Source organism: Photinus pyralis, unplaced genomic scaffold (genome assembly GCF_008802855.1).
Source record: "Photinus pyralis isolate 1611_PpyrPB1 unplaced genomic scaffold, Ppyr1.3 Ppyr1.4_LG4, whole genome shotgun sequence".
Lineage (NCBI taxonomy): Eukaryota > Metazoa > Arthropoda > Insecta > Coleoptera > Lampyridae > Photinus > Photinus pyralis.
In genome coordinates this window covers 6,323,022-6,342,708 of record NW_022170511.1, presented here as the reverse complement: position 1 = coordinate 6,342,708, position 19,687 = coordinate 6,323,022, and the positions used below count along the sequence as shown (strand labels likewise).

Here is a 19,687-nt window from a genome sequence, read left to right as displayed (position 1 = left end):
CTATCGCCTTTTATGAGTATCCTTTCCCGACAATCCGCTCTTGAGTATAAGTAATTATAATCGATCACGATAAGGGGTGGAGCAAGAAAACTGATAGATAAAGGTTAATTTCTTTCGTTGAGACCAGAGTACCGTGAAGTATAAAACAAGCCCCCCCTCCCTTTTCATCAGGGGTTAGAAAGAAGGACGGTAGCTGGTAGAAAACTGTTTCCTTTGTTTCTTTTAATGAGAATAGGTACCATGAAAGATAATACCCCCTTCCTATGGTTACCCAGTGATGCCGAAACGGAGTCGCGTAGGAAGGTTATAGTTTGTAGAAAGATGAGACCTTTCATTAGAATACCATGAAGGGTAGAACGGGTATTTACCCCCTCTCTCTACTCCATTTTCTAAAGTTTTACACCACTAGAGGCATGTACATGCATAATCTGAAACAATAATTAGTTGTCCCACATTTCTTTTAATTTAAAAAAAATGCGCTAAAAATGGTATTATTTCCAACAATTGAGAAAAACACAGAACTTTAAATTGGTGTATCTCGTAAACTATACATGCTAGGGGGCCAAATAAAATATCAAATTAAAGGTACTTTTATACACTATATTTTTTATTAAAGGATAATTTTACCTATTGTCTTCGGCGAGTTATTTCAGAAAAATTGGAAAGTCGGAAATTTTCGTTGATTTTTGACCCCAGAAATTTCTCCCATCTCGCATTGGCAAACTTAGTGTTTTCTCTCTCTTTATACTATTTAAACAAGTCGGAAAAATAAAATCTTCTACCGGACCTTTTGTAAACATTTTTACGTCTAATTTGACTGTACTAAAATATATGTACCTATACCAAATTTCATTTAAATTCTTTCGTAAATAAGAAAGTTTGCAATTTGGATCTTAAATGGTCGAGATGCGAAAAGGGCACTGTGAATGAATGCTGAATCGATTAGACTTAACTGTATTGCGTATTATAGACAGCGAGTATTATATGGCTAAAGCTATGCCCATATTGAATTTCATGCAATATTCGGTCCATAACTAACGGAGATGTCAAAAAGACCTTCCTTATTTTTTGACCTGTATTGCCAATTCACGAACTCGGACAGAGGATTTTTTAAGAAGTATTAAGTACTGGGGCAAATTGAAATAAAATTAATCGGGGGGGGGGGGGGGGGTTAAAAAATTAAGAATTTCTTTAAATGAATGTATTTCAGTAATGTGCTTAGAAACCTGCTCCTTTATAAAATTTTCCAATTAATTTTCTGTCGGAATATGTCTCTTTGGAGGGTTCCCTATAACGCCTATCCTTCCTTTGTAAAAATTCTGCCACTTGGAAAATCGCATTCGGTTCGCAATGTGCAAAACTACAGTCAAAAGATCTGATTGCCGATGTCGAAGTCCGGCAGCCGAGGGAATATGTACTGTTAGAATCATGGGATTTAATTTATGCACTAAACATCCGTTGTGACAAATTCATTGTACAAATGAAACCTGAAACCGCAGATTAGTGCGGTATTTTAGTTCTTAGTTATTACTGCTGACAGGTCTCTTTAATAATGCTTTAAAGTTTAAAGCGTGATAGCCGACAAAATCCTCGAAAAAATAAGTTGGTTGTAGGTAGGTAAGTACCTAGAAGTAGGTAGTAAAATAAAATAGATAAACACTGCGGTTTTTAAAGTTGTTATTGTCGTCAATGACTACATAGGTACCTGGGTACCTATTTGTTATTTTAGGCTAAACGCGGTTGATTTCTGATTAAATACTGAATACCTACTACTACAGAGAAAAGTATTGCGCTACATATACATGCCCAACTCTGCATTAAAAAAATTAAAAACTACATGGGTAAATGAGCGCACTACTGGGGCAATTGCCCCGGTAGTTTACATGTTAAAAAATCCTCTGAACTCGGATCTACAAATTTGAGAAAGAACCCACCTGCAAAATTTCATCCGTAATAGGTCCACTCGTTTTCGAGATACCGTGCTAACGGACAGACTGGCGGGCGGATAGACACCGCAATATTATGAATTCGCTAGTACCTTTGAATATAGATTTATAAAATCTTAAGAATCTGCATTGTTGGTGGCCTAACCACTTGCAATAAAATTTGTAAATTGAAATCAATCTAAATTGACTTACATTGAAACCCACAAATCGCAAAATCTACGGCGGCTATGGGCATTATCGAAGATAACATGTGAAACTAACTAAACGTGAATTTGTAAAGGAATTCTTCAATGGAGACCAAGTGTTTGTGGGAATCGTGAACATGATGTATGTGCCTCCATCTATCGTACTTGATGTAGAGACCAATACTGCGATTAAGTAGAATGCTTCGATAAATTGCAGTTGTCCTTCGGGAAATATTGCCAGGAAAACTGTAAATTTAAAAGTGCGCGCATTGCGCGTATGCCTGCGTACGCAATCAAAAGTAGGTAGAAATGAATGTTTGTGCGGGTAGTGTATTTAAACATGTTGGAGCGAAATCGGTGTGTTCTGTGATATTGTGCGACTTTAAAGTGATAAAAAATGTCAGAAGGGAAGTCGTTAACGCTAATTTCGTTCGGCACACAAAAGGTGAGCGAGTTAAATTCGAAAGAATCAAACAAAACCGTGCGGATATCGGTTATTTTGCCCGAATCTACCGAAGACAAGTGCCCAGAATTCAACTATAAGGACGAGCTCGTTGCTGCTAAGGTAAGTTATAACAGAAAATGGTTACGATTTTACTTGAAAATTATTCTACACGATAGCTAAATGTTTAAATTTCAATTACGCGTAGTGTTTATAACAATCTGACGTGTGCTTATGACAGAATGTTGTGTTAGAAGTAGGGCTTTCTTTATGGAAGGTTTAGGACCACGACAAATTCCATTTGGTGTTATTCAAAATGCCTGGACGTCCGGGTAATTATATAGCAAAGATTCTAGAGAACAGGCGCCATATTTGAGGGGTACTTTGTAAAAAAAGACTTCGCTGTGGTCCGCGAAGTCCCAGATGAGGTTTACGTCGAAGACTATTGCCATATGTTTTGTAGGGTTGTACGTACGTGACAGCTCTGGATATGCAATTATTTTATAAATTTATGACACGAGCCACCTCCCTGGTCTGTATCCTGCTTAGATCGATCAGTTTTATGTCCTGTGGGTCGCTTGGGGCGGCGTACCAAAGCCCCAACTCGAAGAATCCATCCGCACTTTTTGCTCGGCGTACGACATACCTACCTACCGAGACCGATTTTTAATTTTATTAGCACGTTTGCTATACATTTTAGTAATCGTTACAAATTTATTGTTTGCATTTCCATAAACGACTAGTTTAAGATATTTACTGCGGCGTTGCCGTCACTCATTGTTTAAATTGGAGCCTGGATGTTTACGCAAGTTAATGAAAGGTGGGCATGCTATTAATGTCCGAAGTGTGTCTTACCTAATTATAGTCATCATAACGTACTTTTTGTACTAGGGCTATCTTAAGTGCTGCTTAAAATTAAAAAAGATTTTCGTCGCCCCTCGCGCCCGTTTTTAATGAGGTTGTGTTTACTGGAGTCTTATCGCACTTTTACGGTATCAATCTTTAGCACATTAAAATGTTGCATATATTTATTTCAGTCTGTATTCGAACCGATAATAATCTGTATGTCAATACTTTGTGACCGTTCGTCTAATTGCCAATGCAGGTTTTGTTAGTGACACGAATGTAAAAGGAGGAATCATCCCACAGCCATTGTGAACCGGACTCGACTTTGACCAATACAAGTCAAACCTCATCCTCTCCCATATTAATTTTAATGAAATTTATTTTTAAGGTTTTCTGGGTTGTTTTTTTTTGGTTACGCGACGTTATCTCAGAGGCGAACCGAGCGTATCGCTTTCGAACCGCATTCACCTTTCCGGCCATATTTATTGTTAATCTGTTAAATAATTCCAGCATAAGATTAATTTATCTTTGCCAGAGAATGGTTTCATCTAAATTCTAATAAATAAGTATTCAAATTCTTTAAGGTCGATCCTGTTACACGGAGCGAGTGAAGGAGGTGTGTGTATGCTGTACCCGTGAAAGTGGCCGGCCGAGCGCGCACTTCTAATGCCAAATCATTTTTTCCGATAATCACAATTATATTATACAAATTTTAATTGTCTTAAACTTTTTAGAAATAAATGTTAGATGATAGTTGCAAAATAAATATGGAGCGTTGCAGAAATAACCTCGAAAGTTATGGAAAGCGGAGCAGTAACGGCGCGAAAGTATCAGGAGAGCAGAAACGGGAGGTTGTGTACGGTGTTGTGTTTCAGCAACGTGCACAGTACGATGCCGCCCCCGATTATGTTCATTTAAATTCGTCGACAAATCGCATTTTTGCGTTTTGGCGGCAAATTTTATGAATGAGCACCGAAATCGCGGTAGATGCGCTACTTACGTCATTTCGCTAGTTTTATTGTGCAAGTGATTATGTTCCAATTATTAATATCACGATGCCATACCATTTTTCTTCGTAAATGATGCGTTCGTTAGCACTTGTCAAGGACTTCCACAAATGGATCCATTATTACCTATCTAATTATCTTGCAAGTTGCATAATCACTAGGATTAGATTAATTATAATATTACCTACACTTTTTATGATTAATTAGGTTTTACGTATGTGATTCAGAGTTGAATCATTTGTTCTGAACAAATATTCCCCTTTTTTCTCAATTGTGCTATCTGATACATTACAATTATGGCTTTGCACAAATGATTTAATTATTCAAAAATGAGAATTTGTACAATTACAAATATCTCCTAACTTGAGCCCCCAGTAATAATTACGTTAGGGATTTTTAGGCAGTGATGGCTTGTCAAGATTCGCCATTAAAATTGCACCGTGTTCGATACCACATCGTTTATAATTTTGTATTGCCGTCTGTCTGTCCGTGCGCACAATAACTTTGTTTAGGAGCGTCCGATCGCTCGAGTTCAGAATTTTGCGATGTCTCTCCGTTTGTCCGTTAGCACGATGGATTCTTTATCAAATTTGTAGATCGGAGTTCGTGAATTGGCAACGTACCTTAAAAAAATATGAAAGGCCCTTTTAACATGTTCGTTAGTTATTAACCGAATTGCATGAAATTCAAAATGACCATAGCTTTAGCCACATAATACGCACCAGTGGCGGATTTAGGATTTGTTCTAGGGAGGGGCGCATACAATTTTTAAAGTGAATATATTTTAAAAAAACATTTATTATACGTATAAAAATAGAACACTTTTGGGCATAATACATTGAGCAAATAACTAATTCTTCATAAACTAAGAAAAGAACATACCAGAAAATGTCTAAATCACAAAGTGGAGCTTTCTTTTTGTCGGCAGAAATCGATTTTTTTCCACTCCACTGCAATAGATATCCTTGCACGATTAGGGCATTGTGCGCAGGTACACCATCTTGTTGAAACCAACAGTTTCTAACTTTTCTTTTGTATATGCCGGACATCGTTTTATTCGTAAAAAATGCTACTCTTCATAGTATCTACTTCTTTTATGGGCCTGGGCCTGGGCCTGGGCCATATAAAGAGGTAAAGTTGATAATGATTTCTCCTAAATGAAACGCCTCCTTTTGTAAAACTCCATAAGTGACAATGAGAAAATGCTTTTTTTTGTATCTGCTCAAACAGCATCAGAAAAAAATAAAAACGAAATCAACAAATTTCTTTTTTTTTCGAAAATTTTATTTAAACGAAATATTTAAAATTGTGTAACAAAGAAGAAAACAATAATTAACTATAACAAAAAAATTTTACTATCTTCATATCTTCTATGGTTTCCGAAATTCGCCATGATGACCAACTGCGGAATTACCACTGTCTAGGAGGGGGCGCCCCTCCTTTAAATTCGCGCCTGATACGCACTGCCAAGGTACATATAGCTATTTGGAGCTCGTTTGCTATATTTCTTTATTACACACACATTTATTAATTTACAGATTTATCCCGTAGCGGCCTGTCAGGTGAGACTAGCTCGGAGACAAGTGAAAAATTACGTTTGAAATTATTTCTTAATAAATTACCAGAATTTCGATAGTAGGTATCTCGGTAGGTATTAATTAAATTTATAACAAAAACAAAATTTAACGGTTCATTAGGTCAGATTCAACTGTAAAATTTATAGATTTGGGAATTTACAATTATTTCTGAGAATTTGCAATTGATCCGGGAGTTTACGTATTTATCGGGAATTTTGCTCTCCTTGAAGTGCCGTTGCTTCAATATTGAGAAAAACTAACCCCGTTAGTCTTTTTGACATGTTTCTCGACCTACCTTCGAAAATACCAGTTTTGGTTCGCTGATAATAATCCACTGTAAGTATCTCTTATAGTTTCTGATTTTCCCATGCGGTGCATTGTAATTTTGGACACACTGCAAGTATGCATTTATAAAAATATACCAAGTGTTGCATTTAAAAATAGCAACTTTGGGTGAAATTTCAGAAACGGCGAAATTTTTTGGCTACGCCACTGGATTCTTCCATAGGTTTACTCTATGATTCTACTTAAAAATATCTAAAATAGGCACCGTATTTAGTTCGTTCTTTTTGCATTCAGTATTTTGGCCAAGGATTCTTGCAGTAAGGACAAGCATATCGCATATTGTAAAAATCAGATGTTCGTATGCGCAACCAGCGCAATGTCATCTTTCTTATTTATAGATATTTCTTTGAAATTTTAATTCTTGTAGTAAAGGCTAACATACCTATCGCATATTTTAAACATCAGGCGCAGACTGCGCAATGCTAATTTTCTTATTTGTCAGAATATGCTATAAATTATTTTCCATTCTACACATAAATAGTCCGTTAAATGACATTTCGAGAATTCCTGATCAATTCATGGAAAATGCGCTAAAGTTACTCGCCCTAAGACGTAAACCTTTTTTTCAGTTTCTATGTTAATGGGTAAAAAAACGGTCTAATTTTGAAAAAGAAAGTTTGTAATCTCGTTTTTTATTTTGTTTTATTTTTGAAGTAGATACATTTGTTTTTTTAGAGATGGACAGAGTTCACGATCTACACGTTGCCGACATGTTATCTATAAATACAGGGTGTGGCTATGTTGAATACATATCTATACAAAAAATTGAATGGCAGAGGGTGCTAAAAATAAACATTTTTTACAAATAAATCGAATGTTACTTAGGAACCCGAGTAGGAACCATGACACTTAAAAAAATAGACTTTATCTAGCATTTTGAGCATGCTCTTTTTGTTTTTTTTTTCGTAAACGTTATTTCCAAAATTCCAATATCAAAACGGTGCACCCGCTAAAGTAGATTGCGAAAAATATGCTAATTTGGTATCTGGGGATTTTTCAACAAGAAAAACGAATCCAAAATTAGTTTTTGAAAATTTCAACCAAAACCCCAACTGCAATTCTGGTTCGAATGAAACGGCATACGCAAAAACCTAACCAATTTCCTCAATTCTATCCTGCTAATGTGTAATTGTGGCTTAAAAAAATTTTAAGAAACTTTGGACAGAGCTGTATACCTGGCTATTTACTATTGGGTGATTTAAAAAAAATGGTTTGTTTTAATCCCCTCTAAAAGCACGTCGAGAGCAAATGAAAACCTCTCTTCTTTCAAACTCATTTTATTAATCTGTACGTATAGGTTGCAAATTAACCTAATAATTACAAAAAACCAAGTTTTCACAGTTTATGACACAGAAAAAGTTGTATTTGTAAAATAAGGAGTGGGGGGGGGGGGGGGGATTAAATGTTACAACTCTTTTCAGTGTTCTGGATTTTGGAAAGCTTGGAAATCCATGTATTTCAAAAACGGGGGTTTACAGTATAGTTGAATTCCGCAGTTCTAATTTAATAAGCGTGTACCTGAAACCATAAAACATTTTTTTGGACAGTAAAAGTTTATTTAAAAATAGAGGCTGATTAGCAAGAAAATAATGAACATGTGCGGTTTTAAAGGTTTATTCAAAACGATATGATTGTGGCGGGCTCTGTGACGTAATAAGCCCGACCAATCAGCTCCTAGAACCATTCAGATGACATAACGACTTGGCAATATTGCAGGAGAATGGCATTTATAACTTGCGTCATCTGTCACAGGCACTTGTCACTTTCGTGCTAGATGCAGTTAAACATCCCTCTCAAAACGTCAAAATTTGACAAACGTCAGACCCTCGCGTAAGGTTGCCAGCTCACTTCTACGTGATTGGTTGTAGGTTTGTGACGTATTTAGTCTGAAGCGTTTCAAATTCGAACTAAAAACACAGCTTTTCAATAATTTATTTTGGGTTTATTTTACTCGCAAATAAAAATTGAGGACACACGGGTCTTTTTATTTTTAATGTACTTTGTGGATCAGAAATAAAAAATGAAGGCGGGATGACCCCATTAAGCAACAAAAATACTCAGGTGTGCTGTCGGTCAAAAGCTGAAAAAGTCATCCTCTCTCGAAAACAACACATAAGTACCTACTATCACAATGAAAGTATTTTGTAGAACATTTTGTTGGAAGTAGAAGCAGTATTTTTACAAAATCGGGAACCTTAAGTTTAGTTGCATTTTTTAGTTTGTTATGGTGTCTAAGAAAAAACCCATTACTAAAATGACTTTTTTTCCAGACTAAACCCGATGTAAAAACTTCTATGCCAAAACCGACGAATGGACTGGATCCATTCAATGAAGATGATGATGATGTGAAAAGGATAGCGGCTGAAATGGAGGCAAAATATGTAAGTTTCATATCTTCACTGTAATCTGGTTTGAAATGCATATTTCCATATTTTAGGGTATGGGCGTAGCGAAAAAACGGAAATGGCGCAAAGACGACTATGCCGACATTGGAATGGGATACGACGAATCCGATTCTTTTATAGATAACACTGATGGATATGATGAAATCATTCCAAAAAACGTTACCACCGTTCACGGTGGTTTCTACATTAATTGTGGTGCTTTAGAGTTTAAGACTGACGAAGCTGTAAGTTCAGACGATTCCAGTTCGTCCGATGAAGAAGTCCAGGATAAGTCCGATAGCAGGAAGGTAAATAGTGTAGGTGCTGTAAAAATCGTAAAACTTCGGGTTTGTTTTTATAGCGAAAACTGGAATCGTCTGCCGAGTCAGAGGAAGACACACCGCCTGAAAGAAACGGTACTGAAAGTACTACGCCAAGTGTAACTGAAAAGGTTTTTTCTGCTTTCCCACTTTTCCATCTTTTTCAAATATGTTTATAGAAACCGAAATTAATGAACAACGCCAACGGCATGCAGAAGGCTATAAAGAAGAGACTATTCGGCCATGAGAAGCTTAAACAGCAAATGCGTAAAAAACGTTTAGATGATAGCGCTAAGAAAACAGTCTCTCAGTTGCTAAGGGAGAAGAGGATTGACTTAAATATGACGGTGGAAAGTGTTAATGAAGACCCTATTGAAATTGAAGGTTGGTTTGTTACTTTCTCTGTATCTTAATCCTCTTGACTCGATTTTCTTCTTTAATTCCACAACGAGATTTTGAAATTCTGATACTAACGCATAACATGTTTTCAGTGGAGAGTTCCTCGCCGAACGAAAATAAGAAACCCCCCACTTTAGCGTCTGTTGATGACGTTATAGAGTCTGTAATTAGTAACGCAGTTGTTCAAAACGTACACGTCGATGAATCTAGTAAGGAAAGTGTTGCAAAATCAACGCCACCTGTTCTTAAGCTTGGTAATCATACATTTTTCTCCTCTTTTTAATAACGAGTGAAATTGCAGCAGTCAATTCTTCACCATCGGACGCGGAATCAAACGATGGATTATCAATAAGACCGACAGAAATAGTGAAGTTACCGGAGAATCTTCCCAGTGATATTATTAGCATTATAGATAGTATTAAAACTGCCGCAGCGTGTAGTACTGAAGGAAAAGTCAAGTTCTTTACAGACAATGTTAATGGAATGTTATTGAAGTAAGTAGTTTTGCTTTAGACATCACATTTTCATTGTAATTTTAGTTTAGAGCGAAAGTGTAGATGTTTAGGTAAACACTCGAGGATGAAGGTGTACGAGCACTTAGCACCTTTTGTAAAATGTAGGAAAGAAACTTTAATAAAGCGCGCAAAGAATTTGTGCATGATAGAAGAGCAGAAGAAGATAAAAGTATTACTTGATAGGTATAATGCATAATTGCCAATACTGATTATTAACGGTGATGTTTTAGTTTGAAAAAGACAATTGATATGATGATGCCTAGTATTATTCGAAATTATGAAGATGAATGTAAAGCTGTTGTCAATCGAAAGTGAGTATCTTTGCATCTTTGAAGTACTTCACCATGTGTTTTTTAACTTTGTTTAGCAGACAGACGTGGGGGTGGTATAGGTGTGCGTGGTAAGCTACCATACGCTCCCAATAACGTGCGCTTAAAAATTGATTTGTTTTAATCGATCTTTCTTTTTAGGTTTTCGCCAAATAGTGATGAGCATACCAAATATTTAAGGCAACCCAAGAAACATTTCAGTTGGACTGAAGATCTAAAGTTAGTATATCTACCTTGTTAACCTATCTTTATGTACCTACCTATTGTACAATGTATAGTTGTGTATGACAAATTCTTAAAATTGTGTGGACAAGGTCAGTTTATGGTGAAATTGTTATTTTGGAACCAGTACTACAGTGACCGTATATAGACAATGTGGCCATATGGTTGATGTCCACCATTTTTTTCCCAAATTATTAATTCAGGGGTCCCCTCTTTTCTTCATGTTTTCAAAGACTCTGAACCACATTTTACTCACCTTCAGTTTTAACATATTATAGTGTTACAGGTTCTGTCGAAAAGGGGTAGTTTTCACCATTATTTTTGTTTAAGTCCCTTGCATTAAAACTAAGCTGGTTTTGGCGAAAATACTGTTGGTCCCTATTTTTTGGCGACTAAAGTAATTTGTAATTTTGCAAAAAATTGCCTTTTTTTGAAAATAACTCAAACTTTTAATAATATGCAAAATTCTGTGAAATTCAAATTTGTAGGTTTTGCATAAGATATGGCGGTGTATATGTTTAAGCTTACATTTTTCGAAAATAAGCATTTTAAACCGGTCTATAGGGCATATTACAAGTACATAAATAAAATGTGATAACGATTATTTTCAATTGGGGTGACAATTTGGGGGTGATTTTCACATTTTTTGTCGCAGAAGGTACACAGGATCTTTCATTTAAAAAATACCAACTTTGGGTCAATTCCAAGAAACGATGGCCGAACCCTTTTTTAACTACGCCACTGGATTCTATGTAAAAATATCTAAAATTGATAGTTTTTAAATTGTTGCTGTTTCATGGGTAGTGAGATATAGCAAATACCTTAATATATTAATACAAGAAACTCGCTACTATTTGCATTTGCGTAACGCGAGACACGGAAATTAGCGCCATCTACACGGCCCGGTGTAGAATGACGAAAAATTAAGGAGCAAATGAATTATATAATAATATAATATATTTATCCATAACAATAACTATCACAAAGGACATAAAACCATGAATAAACTTTAAACCAAGCGTGACAGCTTACTGTTGACACTTCCTACCGTAAGGTCGTTGCGCTGTAATTTGCGACCGGTTTTCAATGTCAGTTTCCTGTATTAATATATTAAGGTATTTGGATATAGGTAACATCCCAAAAAGTCAAACTTTTCGTTTGCACCCTGTATCTCAAAAACAAACATTCTTTCTGCTTCACAAAAATTTTCACGGGGTCGCGAAAAACAAAAGTCTATCTCTCAAAACAGCTGAGATACCCTGTAGGTTCAACCAAAACAGGACACAGGGTACAACTGGAGGCAAATTATACTTACTGTTACAAGCACTTTACTCCCATTGTACTGGGCAACAGGGATTAAGAAATATTTCTCTCTCTCTAAAAGAATAAGAATAAAGAATATTACACCCCTACTGGCAACAAATGATCAAACCACATAATATAAAAAAACAGTTTCTAGACTTACATTGCCCAGTGACAGAATGCCATGCCTCTCACATTTTTATCAGTTCTTTATCTTAATACATTCTATATTATGTAAGTCACATAATAAGTTTTTTTCTTTCTTTTAGAAAATTACTACGAGATATAGTCAACTTAAGAAGAAAATGCTATATTAATGAAGGGAAGCAAAAGGAAACATTGGATATTTTGTTAGTGGAGTTCTTGAAAACAGAAATACACACCATTTGGCCTGACGGATGGGTATCCATGAATTCCCTTATAAAACACAGCAATATCATAGATCCTAAGAAGAATGTAGACTCCATTAAAAAATCCATCCCTTCGTCGTCTCCTGAAGTAAATATCAATCCCCCTCCTAATATATCCGTAACCCCCACAGCTGCACCTGCAAAAACCACATCATCAAACATTACAATAAATCCTACTTCTAATATTCCTATTAGTGCAAGTTCAGCTTTAACAATAACACCGGTTACTACGCCGCCCCCACCTACTCTTACTCCTCACAAAGTGACCTCTTCTGACAAGGTGAAACCTAAACACCCAGTCGGTGATACAGTAATTAGTAAAATTAGTAATGATACTCCAAGTATCAGCAAAACAAGTCGTAGTTTACCTCCTGCCGATATTGTTAAGACGCCATCTACAACAAGTGTAAAATATACTGCTGGTGCTAATAACTTAAATCATATTGTTCATAATTCCTTAAAAGAAGTCGATACAATATTGATTGATGAACCGTCATTGAAAAAGGAAGAACCTGAAGATTTATCTTCACATCACACAATTGTAGATAAGCACTTAGAAAACGTGATTAAAGACGGTTTATCTAGGAGCAATTTTCAAATAATCGATCTAACTGATCACTCCGACTACAAGAAGAAATTGGCTTCAAAAAGCAAACCGAAATATGTATATGATTATCAAGAGAAAATTCCAAAACAAAAGTTGGAGCCAGTAGAAACGATTCGCGTGAAATCACAAGAAGAGTTAACCGGTTCACTAGCTTTAACTCAATTAATAGCGGACTCTTTAAATAATGATTCAAATAGGTTTACTAAAAGCAATGTTATTTCAAAAACTTCTAATAGTGTAATTAATAGTACTTCATCTCATAATAATATTAATAGTTCGACGTTTGAATATCCTAAATCTCGAACGGTTAGTGACGGTGACGATATTCAAAAGGTGATGGAAGGTTTAAAGGTTTTACAAAAGATGTCGTCGCCTGTGAAAAGTCACGAGGACGCAAGAACCAGCTCGCCTGTTTCCGTAATTGCGTTTAACAAGAGCTTTTCTCAAGATGCGACCGCAAAAACTACCGCCTCCACGCCGACCACACCGAGATCTAACAGCTTTCAAGATGCGTTTCAAAAACATTTCCTGCCAGATTTTACGAAAGCGTCGTTCGCCGCTTCCACTAGTAAAGGAAGCTACAATAGGTGAATACTGGTTTGGATTTAATCATTTCTTACACTCTCTTTTTCAGTTATAATAAACATAATCATGCTATGCCCAGAAGTAGTGCGCCAAGCGGTGAAAAAGTTGTACAGGTAATTTTTTTTTAAATTTTTTAGACGTTATCCTTTTTCTAGATATATTATGTTAATCATAACCTTTCTTTATATAAGCTGTACAATTATACATATATTTAAACTTCTATATCAACAAACCTTTCTTTTTTTTACTTTTCACATGCTTCTGTATGCACTCATATTTTTTTTTAATGTTTTCGAAGTTTTTTTTTTATTATTTATTCATGCAAGACATACTTATAGCATATGGATCTGTTTCTTCGGTTTCCACAATATTTAGTTTATTTCTTTTCTGTTCTTGTAGTTCCTCCGTATTTATCTTGGTGTACACTGCCAAAGCATTTAGAATCACTCGTCTACTCTCCATATCTTTGTGCAGTATCAGTGTTATGACGCTCACTAAATTAACCATAAAACACTATATGCAGGGTCGTCCAAACCGTTTGAGATATGCACATGAAAGTTAGAACGCTTCCATTTCAAATTATCGCACATATTTTGAGGTTAAAAACATTTTTTTGGCACATGGTTTTTGAGTGTGACCGCCATCATAATTTTTGTTAATGGCAACATAGATTATTTTCTTGCAGGAAAATTAGAAAAACCTAACTATACCCTTAGCTGACTAAAGTATTGCAACTTAAATTTAGATACCTTTAAATTAACAGAACCTCAAAAATTAACAAAAAAGCAAAGAGCAGGTGTTTAATAAGTGACAAAAGCACAGTACATATTGTTTGTTTCCTTACAACTATTGTATTATGTGAGAAATAAACCTTTACTTTGTTAAGTATGGACCATTTGACAGTTTTTCCTCCATTATTTTCTGATTTAATACCATGGTTAAGGTAGTAAGAACGAGAAAAAAATAGGCTTTAATGATTTCTCACATTATTTATGTTCCCATATCAAAAAATTCAAGATGGCGATCGCACTCAAAATCCATGTGTAAAAATTTCATTTTTATATCTCAAAAAATGTTAAATAATTTTAAATGGAAGCGTTCTAATTTGCATGTCTATGTGAGAGCTTTTGTTCCCTCTTTACTAGTGACTATTTTCAAAATTATTTACAGTTAATTCATCAATATTATTACACGCTATTTTAATTCACTTTCTCTCAAATCTTAAACCCGTAATGATTCCGAACACACTCTGAACCCCTTTATATGTTTCATGCTATTGTGTTAATAATATAATTCATTAATCAATTTTTATTTTTCAGAATCCTAGTAACTTTAGTCAGCAAGCTTCAAATAAATTAAAAAGTAATTATTCTTCGCAACAATCAGGTAAAGTATTCATTTTTTATCTCTGTCGACGTTCATTTTAAACATTTTTGCTAGGTTCATATAATATGTTGGATGATATGTTTACAAATTTCTTGAGCGAGTATGGACATTCAAAAACAGGTATGGGGTGTGGTTTTTCGGTGTTATATTAGCGCTTCCAGTTTGCAATCTACAATGTACTTTGCTTATCTCTTTCTAACATTTACCATAAAAAAAACCAATTAAAAAACTTCGCATTTCCCATTTCTGCTAAACTTGCAAATTTAGTAATTTTAGTACCTGTAACCATTATGCACCCCTTACCTACGATCTTATTAATGCACTACACTTGCTTTAAAAGGGTCATTTTTATACCTTTAATGTATAATATTTATCTGTGAGGCGTTCCTGTAGTACTATTATCAAAGACCAGAAATTTGAATTTAAACATGAATTTATCTCTTACAAACATTTGGAATTACTGTGACAAGGGCTTTTTAACAATTGTGTATACGAACTTAGTGACCTATCCTGTATTTCGCTGACAGCCAGTAATAATTAACAGTATATTGTAAGGGAATATACAGGCTTGCTGATGAGTCCTGGAAACGGTCGATTATCGGGGATCAAAAAAAGTGTTCTACAACAGTTTTGGGATTCTTCAATGTCTACTATAGGCATTAATAACTTTCATTATACAGGGTTGGTTATAAAGGCGTGGCACACTAAAATTACATTTTTTTACTGGAATCCTGTGTATATTATTTGATATTTTAATTCTTCTCAGAATTTTAAACAAAATTTAAGAATCCCAATGAACCCAAATTCACAGTCGTTTCCGGGTTATCATGTTTTGAATTTCTTTTGAAAACCTTATGCGGTTTTGACAAGAACTGATTGTGATGTTTACCGATAAACCGGAAACGATTGAATTTAGGTACATTGTGCCTCTTACAAATTCTGCTTAAAATTGGAATAACAATTGAAATACCGAATAATGTACAGGGTGTTCCATTAAAAAAAATTAAATTTTGGTGTGCCACACCTTTTATGACCATCCCTGCATAATTACAATTGATAATCGACCGTTTCTAGCATTAGCACCCTGTGTACTTTTTTTTAAAATTATATCATCTGTATTCCTAATAAGTCTTGAATGTATACACAGATTAATTACAAAAACCCATAACACTTGCGGCGTTTCCCCTCTGGATGGGTAGACTTATTCGTTGAATAAAGTAGACCTTCGCAGTCGAACACCAGTATACTTAGTTCTCATCAGGGTTTTTTTTGTACCAAAACGAAACTGTACCTGTGGTTCACACTTAAAATTCACTATATAACTCATATAGGGCAATCTTATTCTTATAGACACACACACACACACAGCGTTGCCACAATTCCTTTAGCTGTTCCTTATGTTGAAGTAACCAACTTTTAACAAAATTGCAGGTAAATTGCTTCTTTCCTTGAAATAGATGTAGTGTATGTACAAATTTGGCAACTCCATCCTCCATAAGACCAATACTGAACTCGTAAGTGTGACTTGCACTATAGTTTTCAAAAAGTAACAGGAACCTCTGTTATGTTGCCTTACAAGACAAAAAGTAATTTTGTGTTTCTGTCGCCTTTTTAAATCATGGTACCTTTTTACTTACTAGGGAGACATGAGTGCCTGAAAATGTAGCTGTTCAATATACCAAAGTTTCAGCAGATATGCATGCACTGTTGATATTTTCTGGGCAGTTTCTATTAGCGTTTGTGTAGGTACCTATTTTAGGGATAAAATTACCTGAAAGTTTTCTTAGAGGTAATATTCCGTAAACTTTTTGTCTCTGCATTAAATGTTTGTGAGAGCGAGTTTTCTTGGGAACAATTGTCAATTTATCACGAATCTTTCGAATTTACTACGAACAGTGGATAGGTGCAGGAATAAGGTATTAATAGTTATTTTTAGTACAAGTGAGCAAATATATGGCATAAGAAAATTTTCATTTATGCCTTAGTACAGGGTGTCCCAAATTCGAAACAGTGATGAATCTTATTTTTTTAAGTAGGGCCTTGCATTTTTTATTTTATTTTTAATAAATAGCAGCCTGTTTCACCTGAGCATATATCACTTACCTCTCTATGCATCACAGGTTCAACATGGAACATTCACCTTATCTCCTGAAAATGATTTTTTTAATACAATAACATAAACACGGAAAAAAGTATCTTTTCCATTTTGAAAGTTGATAAACAATATTTGCAATTCCGGAAGTCGATTCAAAATTGCATAATTAGGCAGTTCCTCTTGGAAGCTAAATCAAACAACATTTTCTGGAACGACAGCGTCCTCCAATTAAACTGTTGATGCAAAAACTGAAGGAAAATACCCTTCAAGTAACGAATTTTTTATGTTTTTGTATGCTTTTACAAAATGTGATACTGCTTCTGCAGGATCAGGAGAACCAAACCAAAATAAAGAGCTGAAAATCTTGGGATGGTAAGACGTTACATGTAGCGAATCATCCTTGAATAGTAAGATACTGATTCCGATTGCTGAAATAAAAAATTACAGATTATTATACTATAAAATTTAGCACTAAACTTGATGTATACAGTGTACGAATATTTGAATGGCAGTAACATATAAATCCAATATGGCGTCCATAAGAAATAAAACAAGTTGGTGTGTTTTACTCAAAAATCTAAGGGTTTGTTAAAACTACGTATTGGTAGGACGCATGGATTTCATGAGAAGGAACTAAATTTAATGCCATTTTTCTTTGATCAGATTAAATGGTAGAACACAGTCTTTATTTATTCACAAATGTCGTGCGAAAAACGGCAGGACACTTTGATTTCATGAGAATAAGGAACTAAATTTGATGCCATTTTTCTTTGATTCAATTAAGTGGTAGAGCACAATCCTAATTTATTCACAAATTTCGTGCCAAAAACGGCAGGACACTGCTTGTATGAGAAGGAACTAAATTTTATACCATATCTTTTTGATTAAATTCGAGGGTAGATGGTAGAGTTAAATTTGTATTTAGATGATATTTTGCAAGACGCGCAGGTGTAGTCTGTGGAGTCACGATAGTTAAATGTAAAACCAATAAGTTCAGTTAAATGTTTGTTCCTTACAAGAAATGTCTACCTGCTGCTACCACTACTGTGGTTAGTTCAGATCAGCATCTGTTGTTCCAACCCTATGAGTCGCAGGACCGTTCAGAACACCTAAAAATAATTGCCTAACATGTCTGTTTTTGTACTTCAACAACTCTTGATTTCCAACCCAGGATGTGATCTGCAAAATATCTTGTATCAGAAGCGTTGTAAGAAAATGTAAAGTGTTATACAGTTTTAAAGGAGAGAATCTCGAGTTACGCACTATTTGATTTTATTCAATTGCACGAGTTGGAGCTTTTGATTGTAATGCCCTATTCTGTGCAGTATTCCCCACCCCTTAGGTACTTTTTCCTGTGCAAGGTAGGTAAGTGTTTTGTTCATAAAGCAGTGTTATATAGCACTGATGTGAAATGTTCAGTAATTATTTACAGTAAATTTAGACCAAAACAGTTTTCTGTTTGTACATACCTAGGTACAGCAGTTGGCAAATATAGAAGATGCTGCTATGTGACAAATATTGCAGACAGAGGTTGCAATTGATTGGATTTTTTAGTTGTATCGAGTTGTTTGCAATGAAACTTATGTTCTATGTAGAATTTGTAAATGCTTTGACTTGCACTTATTGCATCAAAAGGGATGTGTTGCGTCCCTGCAAGGGTTGCCTTTTTACTTATTTCTTTTTCATGTAAAATGTAACATAAATATGAAATATAGTCAAACCGACAGGCGAAGATGGGAACATATGCGTGTGTGGTAAGGTCCCATTTGTGAAACGCCCTCTCTCTTCAACCTTTAACGTTTATATTAGTGTGAACAACTCGTGTCTGAAGCTTACAGATTTCGCTGCATTATATGTAAAAATGACCTTTTATGTAAATGCTTGTATTGGCAGATTAGCAAAATTAAGTAGAGCCTTGCATTGAACAACTCGAATTTTAAGCTCGTCGCCTTTAATAACTGTGCTTTGATTTTTACAGCAAATTCTAAAAGCAGTTCGCAGCACAAGTAGCAGCGCACTGCTTACTACCTTACGTTTGAAGTTGCCCGAGTGAACAATCTACTGCCAGTAATGTGTAGTTTTGTTAATTTTTTTTTTGTAAATTTTGTTGTATGTATTTTTGTACAAATCTTGAGATTGTATTATATACACATATATATAAAAAAGATCATTCCTTACGTATTTATTTGAAATTGTCTATATTTTTCTGAAGGTTTGTAAGATAATTGAATAAAAGTCTATTTTAAAATTGGCGCTAATTTATTTCTGGGGGAATTTTTTGGTGGGATTCTTATGTTGGTACCGAACTGCTATCAATTTCTTATCGGAAGTGAATTTGTTTATATCCCAATTTGAAATTTAGTTATAAACCGTGATTTTCATGAACAATTTTAGCAGAAGAGACAGCCGTAAAATTGGGGTGAGTTGTGTTTTATATTTATTGGGTATTCTCGAAATGCTGTAGAGGTTATAACTGAGTAGGTCAGATATAATTTTACGTAAATATTAAATGTTTTATTTAAATTGTTGCTGCTGCTGTCATTTTCAAGACTTGTTCGCATTGATCGTTTTACGTAAATTGCGTCTACAGTTCTTTTATAAAATTGTAAAAGGGTGCTTAGTATTCAGAAATCGTACAGCTTTCCAAGAACACATTGGGGTCTCGCCCCCGTCCGTTTTAAATCACATGTTCTCTGATCGATAAATGTTCTCCTTGTTTTCGCATAACTACACTTGGAATTTTATTATTTACGAGGCAAAAGTTTTAAATGCGAGGGTTTGCTCG

General features: G+C 35.0%; 1 protein-coding gene across 2 annotated transcripts; it reads left to right on the top strand.

Moving 5' to 3' along the window:
- The first annotated feature begins 2,432 nt into the window (after positions 1 to 2,432).
- On the top strand, positions 2,433 to 19,150 carry LOC116168102 (yemanuclein). 2 transcript variants are annotated; one of them, XM_031483767.1, is made up of 15 exons: positions 2,433 to 2,696; positions 8,619 to 8,729; positions 8,786 to 9,040; positions 9,094 to 9,183; positions 9,232 to 9,436; positions 9,544 to 9,705; positions 9,753 to 9,945; positions 9,991 to 10,149; positions 10,197 to 10,277; positions 10,437 to 10,514; positions 12,089 to 13,423; positions 13,471 to 13,534; positions 14,741 to 14,807; positions 14,862 to 14,927; positions 18,881 to 19,150. In XM_031483767.1, exons 1-15 carry the CDS (start codon positions 2,529 to 2,531, stop codon positions 18,910 to 18,912), a joined length of 3,066 nt encoding a protein of 1,021 aa, XP_031339627.1. In that variant the 5' UTR covers positions 2,433 to 2,528; the 3' UTR covers positions 18,913 to 19,150. The 2 variants fall into 2 exon arrangements, with proteins under 2 accessions (XP_031339627.1, XP_031339628.1); XM_031483768.1 differs by lacking the exon at positions 14,862 to 14,927.
- The last annotated feature ends 537 nt before the right edge of the window (positions 19,151 to 19,687 follow it).

Excerpts from the sequence above, each read along its gene's own strand:
- LOC116168102 (XM_031483767.1), top strand. The coding sequence starts at position 2,529 with ATGTCAGAAGGGAAGTCGTTAACGCTAATTTCGTTCGGCACACAAAAG. Across the intron at positions 9,041-9,093 it reads ATAAGTCCGATAGCAGGAAG|CGAAAACTGGAATCGTCTGC; the intron begins GTAAATAGTGTA and ends TTGTTTTTATAG. Across the intron at positions 14,808-14,861 it reads TTATTCTTCGCAACAATCAG|GTTCATATAATATGTTGGAT; the intron begins GTAAAGTATTCA and ends CATTTTTGCTAG.